Here is a 14,748-nt window from a genome sequence, read left to right as displayed (position 1 = left end):
CTCACACTGGTCCAGGCTGACCTGGAATTAACTCTGTAGTCTCAGGGTGGCCTTGAACTCATGGCAATTCTCCTACCTCTGCCTCCCGAGTGCTGGGATTAAAGGTATGCACCACCACGCCCGGCTCTTGTGGTTTTTTTTTTTTTTTTTTTTTTTTTTTGAGGTAGTGTCTCACTCTAGCCCAGGCTGACCTGGAATTCACTATGTAGTCTCAGGGTGGCCTCGAACTCATGAGATCCTCCTACCTCTACCTCCTGAGTGCTGGGATTAAAGGTGTGTGCCACCACACCCAGCTCTTTTACTGATATTTTTTGATATTAAAATGTTAAGCATTATTGGCTGAGTGTGGTGGCATATACCTTTTAATCCCAGCACTTGGGAGGCAGAGATAGGAGGATCACTGTCACTCTGAGGTCAGCATGAAACTACATAGTGAACATTAGGTCAGCCTGGGTTAAGTGTAACCCTGCCTTGAAAAACCAAATATATATATTTGATTAGAGACAGAATTATTCATATATATTAAGTATTACAAAAAGCCAACTACAAGTAACCTTGTGTGTTAATGTTTAATGAAATATCACTGGGGTTAGGAGCATAGCTCAATCAATATAGTACTTGCCTATCATGCAAGAGGCTGAGTTCAAAACTCAACAATATAAAAAATAAAGTCAAGTTAGTTTTACTAATAAATTTCACTAAAATTTTTACCTTCAGTGTAAAAGGGAATTCCATAAATGATGGTATCTGTGGTATCTGTGCTTCGGGGAAGAAAACTTAGAAATTCCAAGTTATATTGTTGTTCAAAAGTCTACATGGAGCCGGGCATGGCGGCGCACGCCTTTAATCCCAGCACTTGGGAGGCAGAGGTAGGAGGATCGCCGTGAGTTCGAGGCCACCCTGAGACTCCATAGTGAATTCCAGGTCAGCCTGGGCTAGAGTGAAACCTTACCTCGAAAAACAAAAACAACAGCAACAACAACAACAAAGTCTACATGGAGACCATGAACTTCACTGAGTGACAAATTTCAGAGTAATAATACTTTAAAAGTTTGGGTTGGATAAGCAAACGTGTGACCATCTCTATAGCACAAGAAAGCCCTGAAGTTCATTCTTAAAAATCACTGATCTTCCTTTTTAGCTGCCATTTTTAGGATAATGTCAAAATATATGATATTTGAACATCTAATACAAAAATCCTCAAAAACAGTTACTGACAAGTGGATAAGAGTGAACAATGTGCAAAACCACACTACTTTACTGACCACAAGAACTTGGAAAGAGAAGCATGTCAGGGAAGAAGTTGTTTAAATTATAAGTGTGAGATGTCTAATTTAATAGCTAAAACCAATAGGTTAAGACATGTTATACTTTCATCCGAAATGATGTAATGTGACTATAATGGTAACTATACACAGAAAAGTCAAAGAAATAAAGGACTTTCCTGAGATAGTTACAATGGGTCATATACTTACAGCCACAGAAGCCCACTGCCATGCAAAACAGTGACTGGTTGGCATCTGATCATGTGAGCGACAGCAGCCAATAAGAATAGAAAATAAGAAGCAGAAGACAAAGCACCACCAATCAATGTCAAGAGTTGCTATGTATAATCTCTTCCCACATACAAATACCAAGCAATCACATGTACACTCCTATCACTTGCTATTTAAACCAATTCTACATGAGCTTTAATATTCCATACATATTAAGGCAAATCTTTTAGAATACCTAATTTGAAAGTTTAAACAAACTTCAGTATCAAACAGCCTATCATTTTCAAATGTTCAAATTTTGATAAATGGAGATATTTGTTAAAATATGAAATACTTTTATTTCTAATTTTCTATGTGTAACAGTCCACATCCAAAGGAGGGCATTCACTCTAACCCAGGAGTCAGCTTCCATTACACATCCTCAAAATAAGAAGCCAATCAAAATATTTGGTGAGAAAAAGTTAGAGAAAAGAAACTAAAAGCAGAGGTTGGAACGGTGACATTTATTAAGATTTGAGAAAAATTTTCCCTAAGAAAAATGAGTTCAATTAACAGAAACGCTGAAATATAAACATTATTAATTAACTCAATGATATTGCAATATAGAGCTTTATGCGACATTTATAGAGAAGATGAACCCATTTGATTCTCTAAAGTCAAGTGAACAGGAATGAGATAGAGACATTTAAGATGCAAGTGTAAGGAGGGATTCAAAACTTATGATTTCTTACTGGTGCCATTCGTATTGCTGGGTGTGCGCCACAGCCCTGCACTGCTTTATGAAGTGTTTCACCAAACATATTGCGAAGTTCAACTGAATGGCAATACACAGCGTCAATCTTGGGCCACCAATCCAATGCAGACTGGAGAAAAATAAAGAACATATGGGGAAAAGTAAATTACATGAGTTATATGCTGTTATCACAGTTACTTTAAGTTTTACCCTTTTGTCATAAACTTTCTGAGACCATGCAAACACACATTATGATCTTCAAAGTTTTCAAATGATGTTTTTAACTCAAACATTATCTCATTCAATATTATATTTTAAAATATAATAATGAGCATGTGCAAATGAGACTGTCGTTTTTTGTTTAACAGATACTTGAATTTGAAAGCAAAGTCTTTGGAGAATTTTTGCCAATTCTTTTCTTTTAAAAAAGTTTGATGTTAATTCATTTTGGAAACACATGCATTTATTATATATATTTTGTCCAAATAAAAATGCTATAATCAAAGCTGTACATGAGATTAGAGGCTCAATACAACATTGAAAGAATATGTAAACTACTTTATGCTTACAAACAACAATAATTACAACATGAAATTAGTAAATGAGCTAAAGCCATTAGTATACTTCTCATCTTTCATTGCTTTGCAACGATGGCACAGTAGATGGAAGACTAAACAATCACCATAAACAAAGACAGACTAATCCGAACTAACTATGTTTAAGCCAACCATCTACGCTTTTCTTTTTTAAATGCTGAGCAATGCACCCAGGGCTTTGTATGTGCTAAGTGCTCTTATCTGTAAGCTACATCCCTAGTCCTAGCTAAGTATTTTTAAACCAACCATCTATGCCTTTACTTTTAAAATGTTGAAGATTATACCCAGGGCCTATGTGTGCTGAGCATGCTACCTATGAACTACATCCCTACTCCTAGCTAAGTATTTTAAAAGCAATAATTTCATGAAGATACTGTTCTATTTCTGTTTAGCCTATCTAGATTTGATGCCTGGTTTTAAATACCCATTTTATTTGAAATTGTACCAAACAACAAATGACAACTATGAAAAATACTAAATTATAAAGTTTACCAGTTCATAGAAAAATGACTGGATGAATTTTTAATACATACAAAGAATGTACATAAAACAGTATGACCGAGAACATGGATTTCCAATTTGTGACAGACCAGTTAAAAGAAACATTTGAGCCAGGCGTGGTGGCAAACACCTTTAGTCCCAGTACTCAGGAGGCAGAGGTAGGAGGATCACTAAGAGTTTGAGGCTAGCCTGGAACTACAGTGAAAGCTAGGCCAGCCTGGGCTAGAGTAAGACCCTACATACAAAACAACAAAACATACACACACACAAAAAGAAAGAAACATTTGAAAGAATGATAATATTCAAAAAGTAAATGAGGGGCTGGAGACATTGCTTAGTGGTTAAGGTGCCTTTCTGCAAAGCCAAAGGACCCAGGTTCATTTCCCCAAGATCCACTTAAGTCAGATGTACAAGGTGGCGCATGAGTCTGGACTTGGTTTGCAGTGCCTAGAGGCCCTGGTGTGCCCATTCCCTCTCTATGTGCCGCCTCCTCTCTCTGTCTAATAAAATATACATATGTGTGTTTGTTTTTGTTTTGTTTTTAGAGGTAGGGTTTCACTCTAGCCCAGGCTGACCTGGAATTCACCATGTAGTCTCAGGGTGGCCTCAAACTCACAGCAATCCTCCTACCTCTGCCTCCCAAGTGCTGGGATTAAAGGTATGCGCCACCATGCCTGGTCCAAAATATTTTTTTTAAGTAAATGAGTGGTTTTAATACCTTCACATTCTACTCCTTTATATTCAAAATTAATCTAGTCTTACCATTTAAGATCCTTACTCATAACTCACAATATTTTGAGCAACATCAAGTTATATTAACCTTAACCAAAATTGTGGATTATAAACTATGAGAATGAAATACCAAACTAAGGTAATGATGCATGCCTATAATCCCAGCACAAGAAAGGCTGATGCAGGAGGATCACAAGTCCAAAGACAACTTGAGCTATACACAACAAGACTCTGAAAATATATATTTGTCTCTCAATTCTTTATTTCAGCTAATGCCTAAACATAGCCAAATTTTAGTTTGCTTGAATAAAATTTAGGGCACTTTGGTCATGTGACCTACCCAAATCAACTGCATTTCTATATACTTGCCAAATTACATGGCTTGAGTTAATCAGATTCAAGTAATAAATCAATGAATAATGAAAAAGTGCATCGAGTGAAGGGTCTTCTCCATTCTGCTAAATCTTGTCAGAAATGATTAAAAAGATATGCTTCCTGTATGGCACCCTATGCAAAGTACTGCATCTTTTGTGTGGTGGTGTAATTATTGTTTGCTTTTTTTTTTTTTAGATAGGGTCTCATTCTAGCCCAGGCTGATTTGGAATTCACGCTGTAGTTGCCAGGATTAAAAACATGCAACCACAACTGTTTTCTTTTTTGAGATAAAGTCTTACTGCATCTCAGGAGGGCAAAAAAAAAAAAAAGCAAGCATCAGGCTGGCCTTAAACTTGTGAGTCTCCTGCCTCAACTACTTTAAGTGCTGGGAATACATGCATGAGCCACCATATCCATCTAATTATACTATTTTTTAAAATACTATATTTGACAGAGAGGTAGATAGAGTATGGGTATGCCAGGACCTGAAACCACTACGAATGAACTCCAGATGCATGTGTCACCTTGTGCATCTGGCTTATATGTGTACTGGAGAACAGAACCTGGCTCCTTAAGCTTTGCAGACAAGTGCCTTAACCACTCTAGCCCACCGTACTATTTCTAAAATATTTTATTTATTTATTTATTTCAGAGAGAAAGAGGCAGATATATATAAAGAGAGAGAGAGAATAGATATATCAGGGCCTCTAGCCGCTGCAAACAAACTACAGACGCATGTACCACTTTGTGCATCTGGCTTACACAGGTACAGGGGAATTGAACATGGATCCTTAGGCCTTTTAGGCAAGTGCCTTAGCTGCTAAGCCATTTCTCTAGCCGCACCACTAGACTGTTCTTTTAAAGATTTCATTTTCATTTATTTATTAGAGACAGAGAAGGAAGGAGAGAGTAAGAATGGGCATGCCAGGGCCTCTAGCTACTGCAAACGAACTCCAGATGCATGCACTCCTTGGGCATCTGGCTAACATGACACCTGGAGAGTTGAACTGGGGTCCTTAGGCTTTGCAGGCATGTACCTTAACCACTGAGCCATCGCTCCAGCCCTACTATACTATTTTTGATAGCTGTGTAACCTATACTGTGGTGAACCTATATAAAAACTTAAGAATTATGGGCTGGAGCGATGGCTCTGCAGTTAAGCGCTTGCTTGCAAAGCCAAAGGATCCCAGTTTGACTCTCCAGGACCCATGTTAGCCAGATGCACAATGGGCGCATGCATCTGGAGTTCTTTAGCAGTGGCTGGAGGCCCTGGTGTGCCTATTCTCTCCCTTTCTCTCTCTCAAATAAGTAAATAAAATATATTTAAGCCAGATGTGGTGGCACACGCCTTTAACCCTAGCACTTGGGAGGCACAGGTAGGAGGATTGCCATAAGTTCGAGGCCATAGTGAATTCCAGGTCAGCCTGAGCTAGCATGAGACTCTACCTCAGAAAACCAAAAAAAAAAAAAATAAAACAATATATACATATATATATATACATACACACATACATATATACTTTATATATAAATATATATTTATAAATATATACGTATATTATATATGTACATACACACATACATATTTTTATATATAAATATATATTTATGAATATATATGTATATTATATATATATGTATATGTATGTGTATATATATATTCAAAAAAACCTAGACTTGAGATTCAGTAATTTTCATACTTTTATTTTTCATAATAATTCTACTGAATTATTTCAAAATAAAAGATATACTTTCAAATAAAATAGGCAGAAAAATTAGACATCAAGTTAGTAAAAAACAAAAAGGTTTAGTATTTTGAGCAATTCATAACTGTGTCCTTTCTGAACTTAGTCAATTTAAACACATGTTCATCTTTTTCTTAAAAATACTACTCATTGCTATAGAAAGCAATATTTAGGTGAGTGAATTACATGGCACTCAACAGGTTATTGAAATGATTTTCCAATACCCTGGAAATAATTTCTTTAATCACTTCTCAGCAGAAAGTGATCCTCTCATTCTCAATGTAAGAACTGTCAATAAAACTGCTACAAGGAAAAACTGTAATCAAGCACTATGAGAATTGTAGCATATAACAATGATGATTCACATATGCATATTACTTTCTTCATTTACCAATTGCATATCTAATTGAACCTTAAAAAGCCTATGAATAAAGATCTTAAAACTATAATTTACTTTTTGAGGCACATCATTTAAAAAAGGTGACATGATATAAACATTTTAAAAACTGTTAAAAACTTGTACTGCATCAAAATTCAAATAGGGAATAGACTTTCTAAGAGAAAGTGAAGTGCTTTAGACCTAAATATAATACTTATGAATTGCATATGAGTCCATTTCACAGAAGCAAAATAAAACTCAAAACACCATTATTAATACTACATAAACCCTCAAAAATATATCAGCAAAACTTTTATCTTGTTTTGTTTATTCTGTTTTTGTTTTTTGAAGTAGGGTCTCGCTCTATCCTAGGCTGACCTGGAATTCACTATGGAGTCTCAGGGTGGCCTCGAACTCACAGTGATCCTCCTACCTCTGCCTCCCAAGTGCTGGGATTAAAAGTGTGCGCCACCACGCCCAGCAAAACTTTTATCTTATTTGAGAATGTAATACTTTTTTAAAGTGTGTGAACTGGCTAAAGAACTATGAGGACTCATGAGGTGTTTTTGTAAAACATTTTTTAAATTATTTTTAGAAAAAGTGAGACAGAGAGACAGAATTGGCACACCAGGGCTTCAGCCACTGTAATCAAACTCCAGAGCTTGTACCACCTAATGGGCATGTGCGACCTTGTGCTTGCCTCACCTGTATGTGTCTAGCTAATGTAGGATCTGGAAAGTTGAACATGGGTCCTTAGGCTTTACAAGCAAGTGCCTTAACCACTAAGCCATCTCTCCAGCCTCATAAGGTATTTTGAACCAAGAGCGATTAAAAAGAAATACCATGTGAAAGACTTTAAGATCCAGAGTCCAACAATCTAAATTTCATGTGATGTCAAGACTCTAAATATTTTCCTAATAACCTCCTTCAGTGATGCTCTAAAATACTCAGTTGCATAAATTTGCATGTTTACTTTTACAAATAGTTCTTTTCATTCAGAAAGTATTTTAGACTCAGTAGCTATTAGCTTCAAGCCTGGGTAGATAGGACCTTATGGGACTCTTAACAAGAAACAACTTACTAAGAAATTTATAATGACCAAGTGTCACAATCTCGGTACTACTGTAAAAGCTACTTTAGCACCCGCTTTATGTTACTTTTCAAGCTATCTCACTGTAAGGGTCATTATAGTGTCTTCATAAACACAAGTGCCTTGACTCGACCTTGGAAACAGACAAACTCCACCTTCACACATGCAGGACTCTGATCAGAGCAGAAGGAATGCACATCCACTTTCACACTGAGGCATGCATGAAGTAACACTCCAGGCATGCTTGAAACCCAGAAAGGAGCAGCTCAGCCACTTACTGAAGTGCCAAGTCCATGCTTGAAAGTGCTCTATATGTTCAATCGTAGACAAAAATATTTCACAATTAAAGTAACTAGTCACAAAGTATTCAGAGTATAAACTTGGGTTTATTAAATTTTAAGCATTTATGTAAAATTGTATACTCTTAATAAGTGGAATCTCTTTATAATTATGAGGCAAAGGGGGAAGAATATAAATTTGTTTCTGAATTACTCATAAACTTGTGGAATGGAGATATCACTGTTTTGTGTTTTAGTAGCTTTAAACTAAAAACCATGAAGGAACAATGACCCTGTTCACTACACTGGCAAATGTAATTTTCTTTTAAAGTTTTTCATAATGCATGCCTTCTCTATAATCAGATTTATTAAATTTTTTCATTCAAGACAGAGTATTTAATGTTATGTCTACTTATAATTTGAGTTAGTGATACACAAAACTAAAGGAGGTTATCATTTCCTCAGGCATTCATAGCTGTTCATAGTGCAGAGATACAGCATAACTGGCAATAAATGAAATATGACCACATTACCAGCATTCCATAGGGCAAAACTAAATGTGTCACCTGAGTAACTCTGCAACAGTTATTCCCTGCAAAAATATCTAAAAGAAAATATGAGTCGTATCTGATTTAATACATCCAAGGCAAATGAGAGTAGAGAGTTTTAATTTATCAGAGAGTCTTAAAGTGGAATTATAAATAGGACAACTGTACTAAGGTATTAATAATGATCAAAGCTTTTTTTAATAGAGGAATACAGAAATAAGTTAGATAATTTACACATAGATATAAAATTTCTATCAATGCATAAAAGTGTAACTATAGATTTAGAATCTTTTTGGGATGGGGATAGATTTCAAGGTAAGGTCTCACTCTAGCTCAGGCTGACCTGGATTTCACTATGTGTAGTCTCAGAGTGGCTTTGAACTCATGGTGATCCTCCTATCTCTGCCTCCTGAGTGCTGGGATTAAAGGCAAGCACCACCAAGCCTGGCTCTAGAACTAAAACCTTCAAAATACCAATAGTTCATAAGAGCAGACTTAAAACTCAGTCAAACTTAACAAGGCTCACTATTTTTTATTCAGTAGATTTGTATCAAAAATACCTTTAGGTAAGTTCACTTTCTTTGACATAATTTTGTATCTCCTAAGTATCTCTTTTGAAATATGCTAGTATTTCACTTTGTTTAAGGAGAATAAATAACATAATCAAAAAGTCTCACCATTTTATAAATGTAACATACTTGGTTATAATATAAATAATGTTACTTTGAACTTAAATGTTTACGTGGCAATTCATAATGTATCAGATGCTGAAAAGAAAGGGCCAAGGAGTTCAAAATAACATGTGACAAGGTACAGGATGAAATGCTATATTATATTTTCAGAGGCACTTTTCTCAAGAGATCTTCATCTTTAAATAATTTTTTTTAGGTTTACTCTTTCCAAAACATTCCATTAAACTTTCTCAATAAGGACCCTTAGGTCAAGAATGAATATAAAAAAAATAACTGTGTTATCAATTACTAGGTATAATCACATAAAAGAAATTTCCTATACCTTACCATCTAAATTCAGAACTTTTGCAAAAACGAAGAACATCCTAAAAACAAAAGCATATATAATACCCAAAAACAAAAACAAAAAATTGTTATGTAGCAATACCTTTTGGACTTACATTGGTGATGATTCGATGGAGTGAATTTACCAACACATAATGAAATGTAGATGGTGAATTCTGAGCCAGGCAGATCTATGGGAAAAGAAAAAAAATGGTAAAAATATTTCTATGAAAAAATATTCAATAACACAAATGCAGACAAAAAGGAGAGCAAGAAGAAGAAAAAATTTTAATAAAATAAACTTTTATGGTCTTGAAATTAACATGTTAATCTGTATTAGGAATACTACTATAGCTGGGTGTGGTGGCTCACACCTTTAATCCCAGCACTCAGGAGGCAGAGGTAGGAAGACCATTGAGTCAGAGGCTACCCTGAGACGACATTGTGAATTCCAGGTCAGCCTGGGCTAGAGGGAGATCCCACCTTAAAAAAAAAAAAAAAGATGGGCTGAAGAGATGGCTTAGCGGTTAAGTTTTTTTCTATGAAGCCTAAGGACCCCGTTCGAGGCTCGATTCCCCAGGACCTATGTTAGCCAGATGCACAAGGGGGTGCACACGTCTGTAGTTCATTTGCAGTGGTTGGAGGCCCTGGCATGCTCATTCTCTCTCTCTATCTATCTGACTTTCTCACTCTGTCACTTTCAAATAAATAAATAAATAATGAACAAAAAAAATTTAAAAAAAGAAAGAAATACTACTGTAAGTGCATCTATTCATTTGTCCCATTTATAAAGGACAACTTTACCAGTAAACACAGCTGGATCAAACCATCTGATGCTCTCACCTTAAAGTGTTGGTTGTTGTGAGGGCTTATGCGAAAGCAAGAAACAAGGCAGTCAATCATGAGATCCACATCTGCAGGCTGACTGCCTCTTGAGAATGGTTTACTTGGATTAAAAAGCAGGTTCTAAGAAAAATCCCAATAAAAAAAAACACAGTCCTTTAAATAGTCAAGCAATGTCTTTTTACTAGTATACAACATTATCAACATTACATATAGATAACTGAAATGTTCAGTTGCCAGAAATAGTGCTAAGTAGTGAAATTATGGTTTATCAATACCACATATGATTCAGGTCCTAGCTTCTACATCATTTAAAACTATGCCGTTGTTCAAGTTCTCAGTATCAATGAACACAGCAATAACAACAACAAAAGACTTATAGATAGCTCAAAACTTTAGAGCTAGCAGCTATTTCTGGCATAATACTTATACTAGAATTTTATTCTTACTTAATTTTCTTAAAGTTTGTAGTGGAGGAAAATTTAAGCATATTACCTTAAGATCAACCACCATGGATTGAACAAGTAGGAAAATGACAGAGTTATCTTCCCAGTTGATGTAAGTACTGGCTTTACATAGTTTGACACAAGCTATCGCAGCACTTTCTGTCAGTTGCCTGCTTCCTCCATGGCCAGCAAGTGCTTTTCGTAAACTGTCCAGAAACAACTTCTACAGATTCAAATACAGTAATAACACAATACATGATGTTTCTTCTATTTCAGACTTATCTAACAAAACAGCAAATTGGTAGCCTCAAAAGTTAAAACTATAAAGAAGCCATAGTTTTTATTTAGGCTTTCAATTTCATAACTTGGGGCTAGAGAGATGATTTAGCAGTTAAGGCACTTGCCTGAGAACCCTAAGGACTTAGATTAGGTTCCTCAGAACCTATGTAAGCCAGATGCACAAAATTGCAAATGCATCTGCCATTCACTGGCAGTGGCTGAAGGCCCTGGTATGCACATTCTTCTCTATCTGCTTCTTCTTTCTCTCCACTCCCTCCCCGTCAAATAAATAAATAAATATTTTAAAAGAACAAAAAAAAACTCAATTTCATAATTTAAGTAGCTTTCATAATTTAAATGTTTCTCAAGTTAAAAAATATCTCTTCACGTTTAAAAAATATTTTATTTTTATTTATTTATTTATTTGACAGAGAAGGGCAGGGAAAATGGGCCCACTAGGGTGTCCAGCCACTGCAGACAAACTCCAGACATGTGTGCCCCTTTGTGCATCTGGCTAACGTGGGTCCTGGGGAATCAAACCTGGGTCCTTTGGCTTTGCAGGCAAACACCTTAACTGCTAAGCCATCCCTCCTTCTCCACTTTCTTTATTGACCTATTTCAGAACCTAAGAAATATTCCTTCCCAAACATATAAACTCAGCACTGAAGTCAGGTGATTATAGCCTCCTTCTGACATTAAACATTTTACTGTCTTGGCTATGATATTATTTAAGTTGTTCTGTCCTTTTCTACTATTCTAGTGTACATTCAACCTTTAGTCTTCTAAATAAAAATACACCCCTATGGCTGGGAAGATGGCTCAGTGCTTAAAGGTGCTTGCTTGCTTGCAAGCTTACACACCTAAGTCCAATTCCCAGGCACCCACATAAAGACTGATACCAAGTGTCACCCATAACTATAGTCCCAATGCCTACAGCAATGGGATGTAGAGCCTGGAGAATCCACATGCCAGAAGACTGGTGCACAAGCAGCAGCAAAAACAAGATAGACCCTGTCTCAAGTAATGTGAAAGGAGTGGACAAACACCCCAAGGTTATCCTCAGACCTTACACATGCAATGTGGAACCATGCACATTATCATCATATAATAGTAGTTAACAACGATAATATTAATAATAAAAGGGCCAGGCATGGTGGCCTTTAATCCCAGCACTTGGGAGGCAGAGGTAGGAGGATCACCATGAGTTTAAGGCCACCCTGAGACTACATAGTGAATTCCAGGACTAGACTGGACTAGATTGTGAGACCCTACCTTGAAAAACCAAAATAATAAATAAATAAATAAAAATATACCTAAGGCTATTCCTTAACTCTAACTCTGGCCCCTCAAAAAAAAAAAAAATCTATTCATATGATCTGAAGCTTCTCTTTTATATCTGACTAATTTCTTTTTCTGGTTTTTCTCCTAAATGAAAATCTCTCATCTCCACATATTGTTCTCAGATTTATATAACGTTTTACACTAGTAGAATATAAATTACTAAATGCACAAGAGACATTCTTTTCTCAATGTGGGCCAAACATTTGACAACCAAACAAGTTCTTTTTAAGGCATGCATGTGCATGTTGGTGGGTGTGGGGGAGTGTATGTGCATGTACAAATGGAGGCCAAAGGACAGCCTCAGGTGTTATCCTAAGGAACACTGTCCACCTCGTTTTACTGGCTGGGAGAGTTAGTTCACTGATTCAGCTAGACTAGTTAAGCTAACAAGCTCCAAGGATTCTCCTGCCTCCATCCAGTTCCCATTTCCGCAGCATCAGGATTAAAGGGGCAAGCCGCCAGCCTCGAATTTACATGGAAACTGGGGGCTGAACTCCAGTCCTCATGCTTGTGCAACAAGTACTCTATGCACTGAGCCATCTCCCCAGCTACCAGAAGAAGATATTTAATTAAATAGCTATACAATACATTTGCATACCAGCCAACCACATACAAGAATAAACATCGTTAAATAAAAGCTTCTAAATATATTGTGACTCTGAATGTAAAGTGCAAGTTTAAAAACAAATATTACCTGATTTAATATAACTAGGTTCAAAAACCATCAGAGTTCATAGCTCTTTTGATTATAAATGGTATTATTTGTCCCTCTTCCAAATTATCTGCTAAGGTCAGCAAACAAAAAGATTTAAATTGATTATAATTAAAATGGCTTCCTGAAATCAACTGGATAAAGAATAAGGTATAAGTGATATACATCTTAAGTAACACAAATTGTTTCACATCAGGAAATATTAAAAACTAATTTTGCCTCCTCACCTTATTCATGTTGTTTTCATCAACCACATCCCTGGATATATCTTGGATTATTTCCGGACATAAAATAAGAAGAATGATTTGTAGTGGCCAAACTGCTGCCTTACGTTTGGTGCTTTCAGCAAAACCATCCACCAAATCAAATAGCTTTTCTGCACATTCTATGGGAAAAATATGAACATTTTAAGTGACCCTATTAGGTGAGAAGAAAATACTTCAAGTTAAATTAAAACTCAGAGCTACCCACAAGCACAATCTTAACAGAGTAAGGGAGTGAGAAGAGGTATCTTGACGATCCATCCTGGAAAAGTTCACATTTTAGAATGGCTAATTTTGTGTTTTCTCACAATTTATAGAGCCTTATGGAAAGAAAGTATAATGTACTCCAACAACAAAGACTGAACAACTTCTTAAAGGAAATTACTAAAGTCTCCAAGGTATCTGTACTCTCTGTCACGTACTTATCCCCCAAGAATTCTTACTCACAGATAAAAGTAATTTATCTCTGTATATACATCTCTCTAAATACAAAATAAAGCCTTAGAATATGAAAAAGTGCTTTTTGTAACAAAGCCATTAAATATCTAATCATAACTCTAAAGACTAAAGCTTCATTTCAGACTTCTTTTATTTATTTGCTTAAAGGAAAGGAAAAGTGTTGGAGATAATTTAGAAATATAGAAAAAAAATAGTATTTCCTATCTGATATCAGTTAACATACAGCATGCAAAAGCAAAGTAACAAGCCGGGTGTGGTGGTGCATGCCTTTAATCACAGCACTTGGGAGGCAGAGGTAGGAGGATCGCTGTGAGTTCAAGGCCACCCTGAGACTACAAAGTGAATTCCAGGTCAGCCTGGACCAGAGTGATATCCTACCTCGAAAAACAAAAAACAAAAGGAAAAAAAAAAAGCAAAGTTACTTAAAACATGTGACAAGCTTTTACCTCTCAGTTAAGGGTGGAAAAAAGATCCCTTTCTTCACCCCCCCAAAACTAGTCTTAGCCTTACCAGCCATATCAGTCTGTGGAATCTGGTACAGCTTTGTAAATTCATCTGGATAATTTTCTACCCAGTTCCAAAAGGCCTACAAATAACAAAACATGTCTTTATATGAAAGCAATGAACTTTTCCGAACATGAATGTTACATTTTAAATTGTCTTTATAAAAAAATTTCAATGCATTTTGCCTAAAAACTAGTATGAAACTATCATTCAAGTATTGATTTATTTTACTCAAAACACTAAATCAGCAAAGTACATAGTCAAATCAAAATTTTAATACCCAAGAGATTGTAGCTTACCTTTTCCAGGCTATTTATAACTGCTAATTGTGCAACTTTCTTCAGGGCTTTAAATTTGAATGCTGTTTCTGAGGAGAAAATTTTTTGTTGATTATTTAATTAACACAAATACA

At 35.9% G+C, this 14,748-nt stretch overlaps 1 protein-coding gene across 6 annotated transcripts in view; it reads right to left on the bottom strand.

Annotated features, from left to right (window-relative positions):
- The window catches only part of Nf1 (neurofibromin 1), a 281,308-nt gene that overhangs the window by 189,557 nt on the left and 77,003 nt on the right, over positions 1-14,748 (bottom strand). For 4 of the 6 annotated variants that reach the window (XM_045158367.1, XM_045158370.1, XM_045158368.1 and 1 more), the window contains exons 6-13: positions 14,636-14,703; positions 14,343-14,418; positions 13,338-13,495; positions 10,828-11,001; positions 10,333-10,455; positions 9,606-9,680; positions 7,926-7,955; positions 2,228-2,359 (exon numbers count right to left, since the gene is read on the bottom strand). In XM_045158367.1, coding sequence (XP_045014302.1) covers positions 2,228-2,359; positions 7,926-7,955; positions 9,606-9,680; positions 10,333-10,455; positions 10,828-11,001; positions 13,338-13,495; positions 14,343-14,418; positions 14,636-14,703 — 836 coding nt within the window. The remainder of the gene's footprint in view (positions 1-2,227; positions 2,360-7,925; positions 7,956-9,605; positions 9,681-10,332; positions 10,456-10,827; positions 11,002-13,337; positions 13,496-14,342; positions 14,419-14,635; positions 14,704-14,748) is intronic. The other 2 variants (XM_004664588.2, XM_004664589.3) reach the window with 1 other exon arrangement.

The sequence above is a fragment of the Jaculus jaculus genome, chromosome 9, assembly GCF_020740685.1.
Source record: "Jaculus jaculus isolate mJacJac1 chromosome 9, mJacJac1.mat.Y.cur, whole genome shotgun sequence".
NCBI classification, from domain to species: domain Eukaryota; kingdom Metazoa; phylum Chordata; class Mammalia; order Rodentia; family Dipodidae; genus Jaculus; species Jaculus jaculus.
This window is presented reverse-complemented; position numbering and strand designations above follow the sequence as displayed.